General features: G+C 38.6%; 1 protein-coding gene across 1 annotated transcript in view; it reads right to left on the reverse strand.

Moving 5' to 3' along the window:
• Positions 1-2,830: 2,830 nt before the first annotated feature.
• Positions 2,831-19,760, reverse strand: part of DIAPH2 (diaphanous related formin 2) — an 811,118-nt gene continuing 794,188 nt past the window's right edge. Inside the window, exon 28 of the mRNA XM_073360856.1 lies at positions 2,831-7,974. Coding sequence (XP_073216957.1) covers positions 7,910-7,974 — 65 coding nt within the window. The 3' untranslated portion in view covers positions 2,831-7,909. The remainder of the gene's footprint in view (positions 7,975-19,760) is intronic.

Below are 19,760 nucleotides of genomic sequence, written 5' to 3' on the forward strand. Positions count from 1 at the left end.
CCACACCAACAGTGTCCCTGAGTTACTTGGAAATAGGATTGTGTTTCTTGCTGTGGTTGTAGGCATATCTGTTCAGTTTAATTTGTAGTATAACTATCTCCTCTTTTGTAATATGCTGAGCCAAATTCTTCCCTTATGTAACTGTTTTGAAGTCAAACAACTTAGAGCAGGACTAAGTTTGCCCATTTATTTTAAACACAGCCATAATACAAACCCACTAAACTCTGGATCTTTCAGCATGTTAAAGGATTTTCCACGTTCCTCGAAACTGCACCACATGATGAGAACTATGGCGCATATTAATTTCTTTAAGCTATTAGGAATATACTTACGATTCCTTATTACTATGAACTATGCATATAAATTATGTTTGAACTGCAGTAAGCATCTGGCTTAATGCTATGTATTGATCGAAACACTGATTTAGTGCACAGGCATGGAAATTGTTTCTGCCCATCATTGATTATGGGAATATTACATACCGTATCATATGGTGCCATCTTCTGTGCAGCAGAAACTATACTGTATATGTAAAATTATGTTGGAATTGTTTTATCTGGGTGGTTTTTCCATTCATTGCACAATCCAGCTAATTGGTTGACTGATCAGTTTCTTTCTTTTTTTTGCAATACAGTATATACTACACTAAGGGCAGTATTTGTTTAGCGTGTAGTACCAGATTACCCTCTGTTTTATATCAGTCCAAAGTAGCAATTCTCTTCCCATTTCAATATTACAACAGTTAAAGAATTTCTGAAATGTTTTGTCTGGTATTGTTTATTATAATCTTCTCCAGATAAAGTCTACTTTGCTTTATCAAGTACTTTTGAGGCCAATGAACTGAGCAAATTTTAAATTAAATTAGAGAGCCAACATAGTGACTCCATAGTTAAATTGTGCAAAGGGTACTTGAGGAGCAGTTTTGGGGAAGAGTGAAGGGAAAGAGGGCAAATTAAAGGCTACACAAAGGAAATGCACATGTAAGCTAATATCTGTAGGTGGAGGTAAAAAACCAAAACTGGTTGTGACACTACAGTTCTCACAGTGAGCTTCTTAACTGAGTACAGAGGAAAGTAACTGGAGTTGAGGAAGACAGTGTGGGGCTAGCGGTCTGAGACACAGATAGGCGCAACCTCATTCTGAGACCAAGGCCAAAATATCTGCGAGTGACTGCAATTCGGACTTGTCTTGTGCTAGGAAGCGAAGAACCAATAGTGCAAAACTGAAACAACCCTAGACTTTAGACTTACAACAGGCATTGAGTTGTTTTCATTTAATGTGGTAAATCTCTAACCCAGTAAACTTGGGTAGTTTTTTCTCTTTTACAATAATTACAATTGCACTATAATAAAATAAAAGCCGGCAATTTATGCCATCAAATAAACCAGTGGCTTTAACCAGTGATAAGCTGCCAAAATCTTAACAACAGGTTCCCTCCTCACCCCATGAGGGGGTCACTGCCCACCCCTGCCCCCCAGGATTCCTGCCGCATCCAACCCCCACGCGTTTCTTGATCCCCCCACCCCCAAGGACCCCTGCCCCATCCACTCCCCTCTCCTGTCACCTGACTGCCCCCAGAACCGGGCAGGAGGGTCTTGTGGGCCACCGTAGTGGGTGCCCACCCCACCCTTAAGAGCCAGAGGCACCTGCCGGGGGGGCGAGGTGGGGAGTCCCGGCGGTGCTTACCTGGGGCAGCTCCCAGGAAGCATCCGGCAGGTCCCTCTGGCTCCTAGGAGTGGGGGAGCATAGCTGGGGGGGGAACAGGGGGAGCAGCCGCTCCCCCACTGATCATATCAAAAGTGGTGCCTTAGGCACCGACTCCCTGGGTGCTCCAGGGCTGGTACACCCACGGGGAAAATTGGTAGGTGCAGAGCACCCACCGGCAGCTCCCGTCCCACGCCCAGCTCCAGCTCGCGTCCACCTCCTCCCCTGAACACACCGCGCCCCTCCCGGCTTCCTGCGAATCAGCTGTTCGGCGGGAAGCCGGGGAGGGCTGAGAAGCAGGCGGCGGCTTCCCACTCAGGCCTAGGGTGGCGGAGATGAGCTGGGGTGAAGAACGGTTCCCCTGCGTGCGTCCCCCTGCCCCGGGTTACCTGCTGCGGCGTGGGCAGCCCTCCTGGCACCCCACCCTGCCCCAGCTCACCTCTGCCTCCCTGGACCTGAGCGGGAAGCCACCGCTTGCTTCTCAGCCTGCCCCGGCTTGCTGTGTAAACAGCTGATTTGCGGGAAGCCTGGGGGAAGGGGGAGGGCGGAGAAGCAGGGCAGGGTGGCGCATTCAGGGGAGGAGGCGGAGGTGAGCTGGGGCCGGGGATGGGGCGGGGAGCTGCCGGCGGGTGCTCTGCACCCACCTTGGGTGCTCCTCACAGAACAACCAGTTCTAAAACAGCTTCTAAATTTAACAACCGGTTCTAGCAAACCAGTGCGAACCAGCTCCAGCTCACCACTGGCTTTAACTACCCCTCAGTATTTCTTTTCCCTACTATGGATGCAAAATTTACTAGGTTATTTTATGACTTATGTGAAATATCAGCAGGGCTGATCCTATTCATTCCTGCATATTTAGAAGCTGCAGCGAGATACTTGAGAAATTCAGGGCAATCTCCTCTCTTTAAGTCATTTCAGTCCACTATGGCAGTATAATTAAGTTGCATAATGCACAATAGACTATTTTTAATGTGAAAATCCTGTCAAGCTTCTATTCCAATATGGCCATTTTGTGATAGAGTGAAGTAAACGACTTGGAAAATACCAGCCATGGCTGGCTAGCTGATTTATAATATCTGTATCATGAAATGTCTCTGGTTGACTCAAGATATTTAATCTGTTTAATATGGACCCATTGTAATGTGTTCAATGATTGCATTTTATTGTTACTTTTTAACTAAAATGGCATCACCAATAAACAGTATACAATCTTTTTCAGCTGTATTTTTGAAGTCATCCATAAAAGAAGACATCATTCCCCATAATTCAAACAAACATACTTGACACCTCAGAGTAAAAAAAAACCCTTAAATAGGAAATAACTTTCATACCCCGTTATGTCACGTAATATAGATATGCTTCAGCTTGACATTGGTCAATTGGATTAAACAGGTAAACACTAGAGAATTTAACAAAATCATCTTAAACATATAAGTTTGCTACAGTGTTCAGAATGTATTCATTAAAAACCAGGCTCTGATTTCACCAAAAATATTTTAAAGATAATATACAAACACATAGTTGGGCATTATTCACTTAAAAAATACAAGTGCATGAGTTTTGGTTTATTTCTCATTTGTATTGTTTTGGCATCTGGAGAGACATTACCCTACATGTCTGACTCCAAACAGAAATCACACAGAGTGGTACATGGTAAGTGTGTGGAATTAAGGTAAATTGTAAAAGAATATGTTCATATTTTGTGCCCTATGTATAAAAGGGTACTAATGGAAGTTATGTGTATTGAGGGCCTGATCTCACTCCAATGAAGTCTTTCCATTGACTTCAGTGAGGACTGAGTTGCACCCAGAGAGACTCACTCTCTCAGTAGAATTTACCAGCAAGTATGTATAACACCGCTTTCTGTGCACAGAAGAATACAAGTTTTTGAGTATACAAACACAAAGCATTTTGGAGAAATTTGTTTTTTCATCTCACAGCAGAAGGAATGTGTGTGTAGTAGAAGAGATGTGGCTCAGAAACACTCATTTGAGTATGTAAGATGCACAAAAGCAATATGGCACACAAAAGGTGGGATTATATGTCTACTGCTTCCTTTCTTCAACAGTGATCCGATTTACTAACAGGTGATAGAATGCCTGAACTTTCAGAGGTTTAAACATGGAGAGAGCTAAGCACAATTCAAGCAAGTCCTTGTTTAATGTGCAAGATGCAGTGTCAAGTACGGTATTCCTTTCTCAAGAATAGAGTGAACAGCACAACATGTGCAAGTTCTGCCAGACTGTGGCCCTTAAAAGTTACACAGATCTGCATTTAGCAATTTAGGGTAAGGACAACTTTTGACCCTATTGTACCTACCACAGTTTTTTAAACGAGCAATTCTATTGGGGAAGTACCCAGTATAAGCTTGGTCCTTTGTGGCTGACAGCTGTACAAGTAGAGCTATACAAAACTTCCTTATGAAATTTGCAGCCAATCAAACCTTTGGATATCAACCTGAAATTTTGCAGCTTCTCTTCAAGTTTTGCAATCCTTCTTCAACTGTGGGATGAGTTTTAAGTAAGCCTGTGCTAAACAGTGGTCTGGATGGAAACCATGAAAAACTCAGTGGTTTCAGTGGATTTCACACATAGTACATATTAACATATACAGTGTGTGTATATCATATCAGGTGTGTGTCTGATAAAAGGGAACATATGGTAAAGTTTGCATTTTTAATTAAGAACAGGCAAATGTATGTAGATTGCTGCCATATGGGCCATTAATGTCCAAAACCAGACCAAACTTGTGCAACAGTATTTTTGGGAATGCTTCTTAATGACCTAGGAGCCATTATATTTGTTTTGGCTTGAGCACTAGTCAAAGGTGTGGTTAACATTCAAAACAAATGTCACTTATGTGCAGGAAAAGGACATTTGCAGAATCACAGACTTGATACATTACATGGTGTGTTGCACTTTTTTCTGACCTAACAGCGTAAACCTTGCGTAAATAATGCCGAGTGCTTTTATGAGTCTGACCCATACTGTCAGTAGTTTTAAGTAATAGATATGTGCATATATAAATTTTACTTTAATATTAAATTTCCATATCAACTTACAAATGTAGTTTCATTCATTTTAAAGTCACAAATAATTTCCTCTTTAAAAAAACCTCTAAGAAATGTAAACAGAATAATATCATAAAATGTTTTTTTCCTTTGTTACTTTTAAATTTTAAAATGTGAATGCAAACCAATGTGCTGTGATAGGTGTAATGTAATATCTTAAGGGACTTATAATAAAATATAATTAGTAGGAATTTTATGTCGTATTCCCTAAATGGTTTGTAATGTGTGCAAAAAGCTCTGGTGATTTATTTTCTGGGATTACTCTGAGTGCAAATATAATTTAACTGAAATATTTTTTTATTTTTATTTTTTAATATTAGAAAATAAGGCAAGTCCATTTCTGAAAAAGGTGCTGCACTTCTGGGCTAAACATACCTTCTAGGTCACTACATAAATGTGACAACTATGAAAATTATCAATAATAAAAACATTAAAAATAGCTGCAATTTCATATCGACTGAAAAGCTATCAAAAGACAAAGTGACCCAGCATTCATTTCAGAAAATATTTTTAGACTTCATAAATACAAGCACCCGGTATTTACATAAATTATCTTTTCAACTAGTTTTCCTTTGAAACACACTTTTGTTTCTAACAGATATGTCCGTTAAATTATAGAAATGTTTCAAACATGAAAAAAGGACTGTGTAGCAAAATAGAAATATCAGATCATGTTACTTTTTTGGATTTGCTTTTTGCTAGGATTTGGTTTTTAAATATCTGCAATCTGCTACTACAGAGCTTTTTCAAAAACACAATGCCAGGAAATGAAGAACTCTGTACTTGTAACAATTAGTGCTACAGTATAACGAATCCATTGTGGGTTTTAGGTTAAGTTCACATGTGTTCTAATGATTATTTTCAACATTTCTGCCTTTAAATCCTAGTAAATTGTTTATCTTACTTTTGAGCTTCAGTACATTGTTTCACGATGGTATAAATCAGAAATATAGCCATTACAGACCTAATTTCTTTACATTTTGACTATTTTACATTGAGCACCTTTTTACAACTGTGAATTTACTACTTTAAAATTTTAAAAAATTTAGACTCATCAATACAAAGCCAGTGTTTGCTTATGCAAAATGGAATGTAATTCTTACTGCCTCTTACTGAAACAGTGGAGACAATTATGTTTTATATTTTTTTCTAAAATACACACACAACTCTTTACTTTGTTACCAGAAGGAAACTAGACACAGTCGTATTATTTTTACAGCATACATTTCACTAGGTTTGCGTCATGTTTGTGTTGAGAAATGTAATGATGTGTAAAAATCCTGCTCCCTTTTAATTCTATGGGAATTTTCCCATTTGACTTCAATGAGAACCTAAAATAAAAGCCTGCAATTTATGCCATCAAATAAACCAGTGGCTTTAACTACCCCTCGGTATTTCTTTTCCCTACTATGGATGCAAAATTTACTAGGTTATTTTATGACTTATGTGAAATATCAGCAGGGCTGATCCTATTCATTCCTGCATATTTAGAAGCTCAATGCCTTTTCTTGTAATGAAATTCAATACTGTAAGAATTTAGCCCAGACCAGTCAGTAATCTTGAAAGTCTTTAAGCCAGCAAAGCATAAAGAAGCTACTGTATAAAGACTTTTGGTTCAAAAGAGTAGTGCAAAGTTATACTGCTTCCAAATATGACTGCTCCACTTTTTCTGTGATTAACAACTGGTGCACAGAAAATAGAGTGCCTACCCTACTTTTCAAACACTGTTTATAACATAGAAAAAAGGTGTCCAATATCCTCAGGGAATAATAATGTCCATAAAAATATAACCCACGTGGTGGCAAAACTGAATCAATTGCAGAGCATATCTCTACTTTTTTATACCATTTCCTGTTATGTGGAATGTCCACATTCCATGCTCACTTCCATTCATGATGACATAAAAACAATAACCCTTGAGTCCTTGGTAGAGGTTAAAGTCAACGCCCAGCAAGGCCGCATGTTCAGGTTCAGGCTGGGGAGGTAAGGGTAGTTGGACTGTAGTTTCCCATTAAATGGTAGAATGTAAGCAGTCTCAGCTACTAAGCTCACCTGAGGTGCTAAGTGTAGGGGCTTGTATTTAAATTAGAATGGGAGGCACCTCCTTGGAAGGTCAGGCTGCTACAATGATTGTGGTCACTGCTGCTTAGTGTTGAAGGGTAAAAAACAAAATTTTTTATCTGCTTACTCTCCAGCACGAAGATCCAACTGTAAAGGAGGGTATTTTACCTGAGAAACAAAGGGAAAACTTAGAAAGAGGCAGTCCTGAACAGCTGCATAATGTAGTTTGTCTCTAAAAGCTAAACAAAGGCATTTTAGAATAATTACAATATGATAATTATTTTTCCTTAAAAATATGTGCATAAAGTATATATTTTATAAGTGCATAATTAGAAAATACTTCTTTTAAATATAGTTAAAAACATATTATGCAATTGATACGGTTTAACATTGGTACAATCCCATGTTTTTATCAATAAGTAGTTTTATATCATCAAACCATGGAAACCTTAGATTTATGGTAAGTTTAACTGCAACCAAAGTAGCTAAATCCATCAAGCTTTAACTTGAGATAAGATTGTAAGTAACTTGATTGGGGCTATACACTGCTTTCTCATGCTTACAAAATAGGTCTCCTATGATGTGTGCAATATCAGCTCATATCTGAATTCATTAATATGCAAATTTTTGTTCATTTTTCCTTTAATGTCCAAATTGGAATCATGCCTCCCTTCTGTGACCTGATCTTGTTCGTTGCTGCATTTTTTCAGCAAGTTTCTATTTTCTAATTCTGCTCCTTATAGAATATTTTCCTAGAAGTCTCAACTCTCTTCAAGATAGTTGCTACCTTAAAAATGGCAAGTAACACATCAGATAACAAGATAACATAGATCCTTATAGTTTAACACTGTTTACAAATCCTGATAATTGTGTTACTAAAGTACAGTAAGTGGATTTTTTTTTTTTAGCTCTTAAAAGTACATAATGTGTATTTATCTTCTGGTCTGTTCTTCACTAGAATTCATTTAAATTTCATTTCTGATCATTGCCGGTGTCTGTATGTATAACTTTTTTCAATAGATCTGCATTTTAAAGTAAGTAAAACAATTCTCCAATTCTTTGGCTTCAGAGGAATCATATAGCTGTGATAGTTCCATTGTGGCGAGAACGTGACCTTTCCAAAGTTACTCGTCTGTTATCTGTAATAAAAAGAGAGAAAAAACAACACACCATAAGATTTGAAACATGGATATTGCAATGTCAAGAGGTTTTCAAACAGTCCTGAAAACTATTTCAAATAAATATGTAAATAAGTAACTAGAAAACTGGATCAGAGAGGTTTTACACTGCAGCTGCCAGGCTGAGTTCAAGAGTTCTGCAATCAGCAATAAATTACTTACTTGATCAGAGAAGCAGGGTGATAAAAGCATTGGAAGAATCCTGAAGCATACTCCCCTTGGAAATAGCAGATGACAACTAAAATGCTGGGTAAAAGTGTTATTCTACAAAGTGTCTATGTACAGTGACTTTGGAGGAAAGGCAATTCAAATTTCCACTGAGTGTTCAGTACAAATGTGGTGAAAATACACCTCTCGGACAGAACAAGATACACAAAAAATGTAAGGGTTGGAAGATGGTTCACTTGAATTGGGTACACATACTTATATAAATAGAACAGTTAAATCAGCCACTTCCTAAACATTTCCTGATTGTGTGGTGTTAACAACTTTCAGTATGAAATATTACAGAGTAATTATTGCAATGAATATATCCCCGTCACAGGAAGAAATAATCATGGGCTAAAGACAAATGCTTTCAAAGTTGTTTTAAAAGCCAGGAATGTGGCAGAAAACAGACTTTTCTTTTTCGAAACAAGAATGGATTTGTTTCTGTGGATTTCAGAGGCAGCTAGTCTGCTGCACAAAATGCAACTGATATGGATAAAATTCTTGTTTGACAAAGGTGTTCTATTGATTACTTAAGTCCTCAACCAACAAAGCCAGAAATTGGCTGACTGCCTAGATGAGGGAAAGTGTATGGTGTAGATCCCTTGTCCAATCCAATGGAAACTCCTCCACAGTATTTTTGTAGCTCTTGTTGGTGTTTTCGCAGCCTTCCCTTTCCCCGCTTCCATCCTTGCATGGTTAAGATAATGCATCTACACTACCCCTCTTGTGAGGGAATATACCTCACCTGCCAATGATAAGGTCAGCAGTTACTGGAAATTAAAGCTCAGTGCACTGCTGCCTAAGCAGGAAAAATCCAGGAAGGGGAGTATCGACTCAAACATGTGATGTGCTTCTAATACAACAGTAGCAGTAGGGAGAGGTGCCCAAGTACTGTCATCTGCTGAGCTATTTAGTTGATAGATTTTCCATATTACTAACTCTAAATGTGCAAAAAATCATGCGATTTACGAACGATAGTAAATGTTGGTTTCTTTTTATTTGCTTTATGGTTTTTGTCTCTTTAGAGTTCATGTTTTCTCAACAGTGAAGGTGGCAGGAAACTTTTTTTTCTCAAATGAAAGTTAAGATTCTCGTCTAATTATGTGAGTCCAGGAGCCGAGGCCTTAAGAAAAACATCAAACTTCCAGCAGTTGGCAACACTGGACTTTCCTTCCCAAGATGACCTCAAATCAAGCTAATTTAATTTCTAATCATTAGCAGTAACCTGAATTGGTTTTCTAAATTATTTGCAACTGTTAAGAAAGGATTTACATTTACTAAGGATGGCAAGCACACAGATCATAAGCTAGAGAGGTAGCTGGTGGCGGCGGCAGGGAGAAAGTTCTGGACAACTCCATCGGAGAGGGCAATGATCCAGTTATTCTCACTAAGACATGATATTAGCACTTAAAGAGATTTTTCTGCAGTAAATATGTAAATAAGTAACTAGAAAACTGGATCAGAGAGGTCGACAGTGCTCAACAAGAGAACTTTCTTGCAACTTTTACTGTTGGGAAGGGAAGCAGAATGCAAATTATATTCTGGTCTTACCTTTGTGCCACACTAAAAATAGCGATGGATTAGATTTAGCTGTTAGTAGCTATGTAAAACTGTTACTGTATTTTGAGATTGTATTAGTGTAGTCACCTGTTCCGCTGTGATCAAAATTTCCATTTGTGTTCGTAGGGTTTACAGAGGAAATGAAGTATTAGTGTATATATACACACCTTAATCTAAAACAAAGAGTTTCATATTAAGATCTTTATGGGGATAGACTTCATCTGAGAACCTCTTTTAGTGCAAATTAAAACTGGTTTATGCACTGTAATAATCAGACCTGCTGAAAATGTGATTAGGCCTTACCAATGATTCATAGTATGTCTATAGCTCTTTTTTATCCATAGATCTCACAGCCGTTGTAAAGGAAATGTTACATCCACTGAGCCAATTTTTAATCTCAATGATATTTATTTTGTAATTCTGTCTGTCAATTTGATTATCATTGTATGTTTTAGAACATATATGTTTCTGAAGAACATAAAATGTAGTGGTAGGAAAAGGCAAATAAGAGATACAAACACTGGATATAAGAATGAGGGTAACAAAAACAAGTTCACAGTTAATTGTTCTGAAAACCTTGTATTACAAGAAGTTCCATAATATATACTAAGTTCAACCTCATCCTATTCTCGCACACAGCCAGATATATAGTCATCTGTGTGCAAATGTTTTATGGAAAAAAGGCTGCACAGTTCAGTACTAAAGTGGAGATTTGCACATGCAGTGTGAAAGTCTTTAGTTATCTAAGTAGGGTTGCCAATTTTGATTGGACATATTCCTGGAGCTTTCATCACATGACAATTATTAATTAAAGATTAATTTTTAATTCCTGGAGACTCCAGGAGAATCCTGGAGGGTTGGCAACCCTGTATCTAAGACACTATTTCTCAAATACAGTATCCTACAATTCCTTCTAAAACGTTTGTGAAACATGTTGTAGTACAGTGTATACCAGAATCAGTTACAGCCATTTATGACAGAATGTACACAGTAGATTTTACTGAGACAGTGAAGTACATAGTGTGGGACTTTTGCACCACAGGTGCTTTTGAAAACACAATCCATTTAGTTTTAAACAGGTTTCAGAGTAGCAGCCGTGTTAGTCTGTATTCGCAAAAAGAAAAGGAGAACTTGTGGCACCTTAGAGACTAACAAATTTATTTGAGCATAAGCTTTCGTGAGCTACAGCATCACTTCTCACTGTAGCTCACGAAAGCTTATGCTCAAATAAATTTGTTCGTCTCTAGGGTGCCACAAGTACTCCTTTTCTTTTTAGTTTTAAACAGTTTATGTTAAAATTTGCTGTCATATACAATACCATAGAAATGTAGGGCTGGAGGGGACTGCAAGAGGTAGGATTAAGTATACCTAAACCACCCCTGACAGGTGTCTGTCTAACCTGTTCTTAAAAACCTCCAGTCATGGAAAACAACTTCCCTCCAGTGCTTAACTATCCTTATAATTAGAAAGTTTTTCCTAATATTCAACCTAACTCTCCCTTGGCGCAAACTAAGCACATTACTTCTTGTCCTCCCCGTGGGTGATATAGAGAACAACTAATCACCATCTGTCAAGGTTCCTTCCCCACTGTCAGCTCTAGGGTACAGATGTGGGGACCTGCATGAAAACCTCCTAAGTTTACTTTTCCCAGCTTAGGTTAAAACTTCCCCAAGGTACAAACTATTTTACCTTTTGCCCTTGGACTTTCGCTGCCACCACCAAACATCTAACCGGTATTATTATTAGGAAAGAGTCTGTTTGGAAAAGTCTTTCCCCCACCCAAATCCTCCCAAACATTACCCCCCCCGCCTTTCTGGGGAAGGTTTAATAAAAATCCTCATCAATTTGCATAGGTGACCACAGACCCAAACCCTTGGATCTTAAGAACAATGAAAAAGCATTCAGTTTCTTAAAAGAAGAATTTTAATAGAAGAAAAAGTAAAAAGAATCACCTCTGTAAAATCAGGATGGTAAATACCTTACAGGGTAATTAGATTCAAAACATAGAGAATCCCTCTAGGCAAAACCTTAAGTTACAAAAAGACACAAAAACAGAATCTACACTCCATTCAGCACATCACACAGACTGAGAGAGCCTTTGTTTCTCCCCCCCTCCCACTTTTGAAAGTATCTTGTCTCCTCATTGGTCATTTTGGTCAGGTGCCAGCGAGATTATCCTAGCTTCTTAACCATTTCCAGGTGAAAGGGTTTTTCCTCTGGCCAGGAGGGATTTTAAAGGTGTTTACCCTTCCCTTTATATTTATGACACCATCCTTTTACATATCTGAAGACTTATGTCCCCCTTCAAGTTCTCTTCTCTGAACATGTCCAATCTTTCAACCTTTCCTCATAGGTCATGTTTCCGACATCTTATCAATTTTGTTGCTCTTTTCTGCACTTTGTTTGAAGCCTTCCCAGGGCTGAGTAACGTGAAACAGTTACACCTAACAAACTATTCTTTGACTACTATCTTTCAACCAGTTGTGCACCAACTTTATAGTAATTTAATCTAGACATTATTACCGTAATTTGCTTATGAGAATGTGAGACTGTGTCAAATGCCTTACTAAAGTCCAGTATGATCCACTTAATGACTGCCTCCCATCTTGATCAGCAGGGATAGGAAACAAGGGCATCATTGTCTCCTTGCTTCTGCAAACCTTAGAAAGGGGCAAATTGAAAGATAACCACACAGCCTTGCCTCAGTCCATGGACATAAGAAAATGTACCATATCCTCTCTACAATGCACACTGAATGACTTTAGTGAGAGCAGGCATTCAAAATTTAGTGTGAATTAACAGTATATGATTTTCAAAAGCCAATCAAAAGTTCTCTCTCACGCTTGGTACTCTCAAAGAAGTTAAGCATTTTTGCTCAATTTTTTAAGTGAATAAATAAGGGGCCGACACATCAAGAGAAGGAAGTTTTAGCTCTCTTCTCTCCAAAAAGTGACTGAAAATGGTAGTGGGGATGAGAATGGAACCATTCTGCAACCTTAAGTATTGTTGCTTCCATTCCCACAACAATGCTGGGAGATTAGGGGCAGAATGCATATAAAATTCTCCAGGGCAAAGAAATTCTCTTGATGGTTCTGCTAATTTGTACTGTCTTTAGGTCATATACCATGGGTACACAGCAGAACACTCACTGTCAGTAAACAAATATAGAACAAGCTCCTTAGAACAGACCTATCCAACAAATATAGTTTTATTTGTTTTAGCCAACAGCTGTTCAGAGTGGCTAAGCAGGGAAAAAGAGACAAGAAGCAAGCAGAAGGAGCAGAGTTTTTGTTTTTCTGTATATAGATTACAAGACCAGAAGGGAACACAGTGATCATCTAGTTTGACCTCCTATATAACAATGACCAGAGAACTTCCCCAAAATAATTCCTAATGCAGATCTTTTAGAAAAACATCTAATCTTGATTTAAAAATGGCCAGTGATGGAGAATTTACCACAATCCATGGTAAATTGTTCCAGTGGTTATTAACTCTGTTAAATATTTATGCCCTAGTTCCAGTCTGAATTTTTCTAGCTTCAACTTTCAGCCACTGGGTTGTGTTATAACTTTCTCTGCTAGATTGAAGAGCCAATTGTTCTCCAGTTAGGTACTATTAAACTGTAACACACCACAGATTGAGCTCATTGGAGTCTTTAACAATAAGGATTCTAAAGCATGTTTTCTAATCCTTTAATCATTGCTGTGGCTCTTCTCTGAAACCTCTCCAATTGCTTCTTGAACTGTTGACACTAGAACTGGACACAGTATTCCAGCAGCAGCTGCATCGGTACCAAATACAATAGTAAAATAACCTGACTCAAGATTCACCTGTTTATGCATCTAAGGATCACATTAACCTTTTTGGCCACAATGTCACACTGAGAACTCATGTAAAGGTGATTATCCACCAGGACCCCCAGATCTTTTTCAGGATCAGTGCTTCTCAGAGTCCCTCAACCCGTATGCATGTCTTGCATTCTTTGTTCCTAGATGTACACATTTAAATGTAGCCATATTAAAATGCATATTTTTTGCTTGCACCCAGCTTATCAAATGATGTAAATCAGTGCTACTCAAAGTGGTGGTCCGCGGACCGGTGCCGGTCTGTGCACATATTGGAAAAAAAAATTGCTGGTCCCCCACATCAGATGGCTTGAGAAGCACTGATCTAGATCACTCTGAATCAGTGATCCGTCCTCTTCATTATTTTCCACTCCTCCAATTTTTGAGCCATCTGCAAACAGTGATGATTTTATTTTCTTCTATGTCATTGATAAAAATGTTAAACAGCATAGGGCCAAGAACCGATCTTTGAGGGACCACACTAGAAACGACCCCACTGGAAACATACCTGCTCAATGAGATTCCTCATTTACAATTATATACTAAGTTCTATCAGTTAGTCAGCTTCTAAATCCATTTAAGGTATGCCATGTTAATTTTATATAATTCGAGTTTTTTAATGAAAATGTGTGCGATATCAAGTCTAATGCCTTGCAGAAGTTTTACGTATATTACATCAACACTGTTACCTTTATCAATCAAAACTGTAATCTTGTCAAACCTATCAAGTTAGTTTGTCACAATGTATTTTCCATAAACCCATGCTGATTAACATTAATTATCTTACCTGCCTATAATTCTTTAGTAATCGAGTTCTGGACCAGCCACTCCATTATTTTGCCCAGTATTGATGACAGACTGACATGCCTGTGTAACCCAGGAAATCCCATGTATCCTTTTTGAATATTGGCACAACAACTGTTTTCTGGAACTTCCCCAGAGTTCCAAGACTTCTTGAAAATCAGCATTAGTGGTCCAGTAAGCTCCTCAGCCACCTCTTTTAAAACTCATAGACACAAATTATCTGGACCTGCTGATTTCAAAATGCCTCACTTTAATAGCTGCTGGTTAGCATCTTCCTGAGATACTAGTAGAGTAGAAATAGTGTTATATGATACAACTACCTCATCTGTTTTTTTCCCATATAAAGAAAAAAATACTTATTGAACACTTCTTTTTTGTGCATTATTATTGATAATTCTAGCACTTCCATCTACTAATGGACCAATACTATTGTTGGGGTTCTTTTTATTACTAATAGACTTAAACTCCTTATTGTCCTTAACATTGCTGACCAAAGATTTCCTTCTGTCCTTTCGATTCCCTTATCAATTTTCTGCAATTCCTAGATTTTGATTTATATTCATTACTATCAACTTCCTCTTTCTTTCATTTGTTATATATTTTTATGGCTATCTTCACTTTCCTTGTAAACCAGATCTGTGTTATGACCAATATGGTCTTATTCCTCAATTGTGGCTTTTGGTACATCTGGTATAGTTTTCTTAATGATTTGCAATTATCATTCACATTTTTCTGATTAAATTCTTCTTCCCCACTAATTTGGCTCATAATTGTTTTTAGTAATGTGACATTTTAAAGCACCAAATATATATATTACTGGTCTAGACGTTATCCTGTTTGCACATTATAAATGTGATCAAGTCATGACCACTTGTACCTAAGCTACCATTAATTTTTATTTCTGTGCTCCTCTTTATCTGTTAAGATGAGGTCTAAATAAATAATTCCACTGTATTGGCTTCAACACTTCTTGAGTTAGGAAATTGTCACTGTAATATTTAGAAATTCCAAGGATGTTTTATTATTAGCAGCACAAGATCTCCAGCAGATGTCACTCAAACTGAAGTCCCCCATGATCACCCAGCATTTTTCCTACACATTATATAGATAGGTGTGTAAGGAGCTGGTCATCCTGTTCCCTAGTGTGATTTGATGGTCTATAGCAGACAGCACCTCATCTTGTGCTTTATCTGTTAGTACATTGATCTATAAGCATTCAAGACCATTTCTTCCAAGTCATCAGTGACTTGAAAACAGGTAGTGCCATTTTTTGGCATAGAGTGCCACTCCCTCTCCCCTTTTGCCCATTCAATCCTTCCTAAATAGGTTGTAACATTCCAATCATGTGAATCATCCCACCAGATTTCAGGAACACCAACTAGATTGAGATTATGATCATAAGTAAGCAATTCTAATTCCTCTTGTTTGTTACCCAGGCTCCTAGCATTGGTGTATTAAGCAAATAAATATTTTCTTCTCTTCACATTTTTTGGTTCCTTGATTAATTTGGTTTTCAACACCTCAATTTTTGTGTTAACTGAATGCTCATATCTTTCCTCTTTTGTTATTAGTTTAATGCTCTCCTGACTACTCTGGTCTGCTAGTCCCTGAGAAGATTGGTTTCTTTTCTCCTGAGGTGCAGGCCCTCCAAACTATACAGTCTCCTCTCCCCATAGAAGGTGGATGAATGTTCCACAAAACCAGAATCATCCACTTATTGAGCCACTTCCAGAATCTACTGCATTCCATCTTCCTTCACCTGTGGGACAGGAAGGATCAGAAAAGATCACTTGGACATTCTGCTTCTTCCGCATGCTTCCGAGTTCCCTGAAGTGATCCATTATATGTGAGAGAGCCCACAAAACACTATCATTGGTGGCAATAAGAATCATCACCAATTGATCCTTTCACATTCACTTCAGAAATCTATCCAATTTTAGAGTGATGTCTTGTGTCTTGACTCTGGGATGGCAGCACATCATTCTGTTGTCTGCCTGCCACATGCAGAATGTCCTTTCAATTCTTCTGGTTATTTAATTCTCAACAAGGATCGTCTGTCTTCCTTGGATGGTTGAAGAACACTTTGTGGGCAATCCTGTCTTACAGGTTGGGCCAAGCTGCCATTGACAGGTGTGTCCTGTACAACTCTCTGTTCCTTTGGACTAGCTGGATCTTGACAATTATATTCCACAGTTCCCATGCTGAGGACGTGGTATCAACTGGAAACTTCTAGCTGTGTGGAATTTCTCCTGGTACTCTTCTCTCTGGTGGCCACAGCCTGCCCATTCTTGTCTATCTTGAGCTGTGTAGAACGTTGCCATGACTGCTTGTTTCTGGTGGTTACAAACTGCCATCCTTCTCTCTGGAGTCCTCTCTCTCTGTGTCTTCTTGGTGGCCAGCTCCTTTCTTTCTTGAATGTGGGGGACTGAAGTTTCCTGAATCTGGCTATCTAGGAACTCCACAGCTTCTCTAATTCTCAGTAACAGTTCTACTTGCCTTTCCAATCCAAGAATCTTTTCTTCCAGCAGTAATCAACTTGCACTTTATGCACAAGAAGCACCTTCTGGCTTCAGGCAGGAAAGCAAACATAGCACAGTTACTGTAGGTCATCACCACTGTTCTACTGCTGGCCATCTTGAAATCACATATAGAGCAGAACCAGGAATGAAAGCCATTCATGGTCCCTCTGAAACTTTCCTGTTAGCTGCCTCTGTTTGCAGTTCCTGAGTTTGTGTGGCAAGCAACTTTTTATTCCAAGTCTTGCTGCTTAGCTCAGGTCACCTCCACACCTCACCACCAGCCTCTAAGCAATTAACCACTCAGACTTCAAAAATGGGGCTGATCAATGCTCCTAGAATCAGAACCATGAGGCCCTTACTATGGCACTAACAAAGTCCTGTCTCAGGTGTTTACTCAGGGGCCCAGGGCCCAGCTACATAGTCCATACAAAAAGAACAAACAAAGTCCAACAATGAAACCATGGACCCCTCACCACTAGTCCCACTACCTCTGAGCTCTCCTATTAGCAGCCTCTGATCTCAGCTCACATAGAAATGGTAAGGCCAAAAACAAAGTTAATGCAATGATCTGCAGACAAAGAAACTTCCTCCAAAAGCCAGAAAACCAAATTATATATGAACCCCTAGTGGTATTTGGGCTGGAAGGGTGGATGGGCTTATAGATCAAGCAAGCAGTAAATAACCAAAACTCAATACAAACCCGCCATAGCCACAAATTCAAGTATTAAGAAATTTAAATGAAGGATACAGAATAGCTATTGCTATAGCGTAGAGTGATAAGCTTTATACAAAAGTATTCACTCCACATCCAGTCAGCAGACAAACGTGTCAAAGCTGGTTCAGCAGAGCATAAGCTTGAAGCTTTACAGCTCATCCAACATTGACTGACACAGCGCTAAAACAGGAGATTTCACAACGGAGGCTGCAATGTGGACCAAATCGATTAAATAAAGTGTGAGTAGCTCTAAAATGTCAAGTAAAATAATTACCTGAATGAAATAACTCCAGAGAAGTGTACCTTCAGCTATCCACAGTGGCTGTATTTTCTCTTTTGCTTTATCGGAGCCACATTGGGTAAAACAAGTTTTTTGTGTGTATGTAAAGCTATTATTGCAAAGAAATCCCACTCTCACCATTTAAATGAAGGGCAAATGTCCACAAAAAGCATGGGGAAAAAACAAAGATACAAGACTTTAGCTTTAACTTGATAGCATCCAACATTACAGTTGAAAGCAAATATCAAGAAGGCATAGATGTACACTGCAGGAGCAGGTAAAAATCATGGTGAATGATAAAATTTCTGTGGCCATTATTCATCCATCCCAGCATACATATCTAGCTGATGGACAAGATTTGTTTATATATGTGTAGTTTAGGTCTGCAGAAGGTGGTCAGTAATTACAACAAAATGTCTGTATTGTCAGGAGAACTACTGTAAAAATAAGCCACCCAGGAAGAGTGACAAGCTGTAATCACTTAGTGCAGAAGTGATGATCACTCTTGGACGTGTATATGTGAATTTTAAAATAGTCCCAAAGAACTTACTAGCTGCTTGTGGATTCCGTGTAGTAGTTCTTGATCCCACAACCAAGCTTGTCCTGTATCTGCTTAATTACTATAAGACTGACCATTAAATGCAGAACACAAGATGTTATTTGTTCGGTCTTTAGAAATAGCTAGACTTCACATACTTAATCAGTGCCTCAGTGTATCAGGCACAGTGTATCAGTGCCTCATGGCCAGATTTAGGAGCAGGTGACCCATGTGACGGTCTGGGGTGCCATTTTTGTTGTTAGTGACAAAAGGGAAAATAGAATGTTTGAAGTAAAATGTTTCCAGTATTTTGTATGTGGATTCATTTTCACTAACCTCCTAGAACGTTCTGGAGAATCTAGCGGAACCTTTCTGAGAACTACATTTTCCTTGAACCACCTAGAATCTTGTCAGCCATGCCCTCGCAGGTATATAAGGTGCGGGGCATCGACAGTGAGATATAAGAACCAAGTGAAGCGAGAGTCCAGCTGCGATATTGTGAACCTTGTTTTATTGTGTAATTTTGAAAGTGTACAATGCGCTTTAAGACTTGAAGTGTGTAAGTACCATGGAAACACAGCACTGGAGGAATGTGCTCAAGCATCTTATCTCAATTACCCTCTTTCTTGCAAAGAATAATTTGGCTTCCCGGGGCTTGTTGGATACGACGTTCACTGAACATAATGGTAATTTCCTGGGTTGGTAGAGCTCCTTGGGAAATATGGCAACGTCATGCATGAGCACCTACATGGAGTAGTTTGTAAAGCAGCTATGAGCCATTACTGCAGCAAAACAATTCAAAATTAATTTATTGACCTTATGGAAAGGAAGGTGCTTCATAACACTGATGCGGTTCATCACAGCAAAGTAGTATGTTGTAATAATGGACTGCACTCCCTACATTAGTCACAGTGAAAAGATGTCATTTACAGTAAGACTTGTTGACAACGAGGATGGCTGTATCCAAGTAAAGGAACACTTTATCTGTTTCCAGTCTGTGGATGACTCTACTGGAAAAGGCTTAACACAACTGTTTATAAAAGATTTGAATGAGAATAAAATAAAGCTTCAGAACGGCCAAGGTTATAACAATGGCATGAACATGAAGGGAAGAAACGGTGACATCTAGGCAAGGATCCTTATGCTGAATCCAAGAGCTTCCTTCATGCCTTGTGGCTGCCATTCCCTCAACCTGATTGTGTCAGATGCAGCATCATCTTCTTTAGATTTAATATCTCTCTTTGGAGTACTGCAAATGATATATGTCCTGTTTTCA

This window comes from Lepidochelys kempii, chromosome 9 (assembly GCF_965140265.1).
Source record: "Lepidochelys kempii isolate rLepKem1 chromosome 9, rLepKem1.hap2, whole genome shotgun sequence".
NCBI classification, from domain to species: domain Eukaryota; kingdom Metazoa; phylum Chordata; order Testudines; family Cheloniidae; genus Lepidochelys; species Lepidochelys kempii.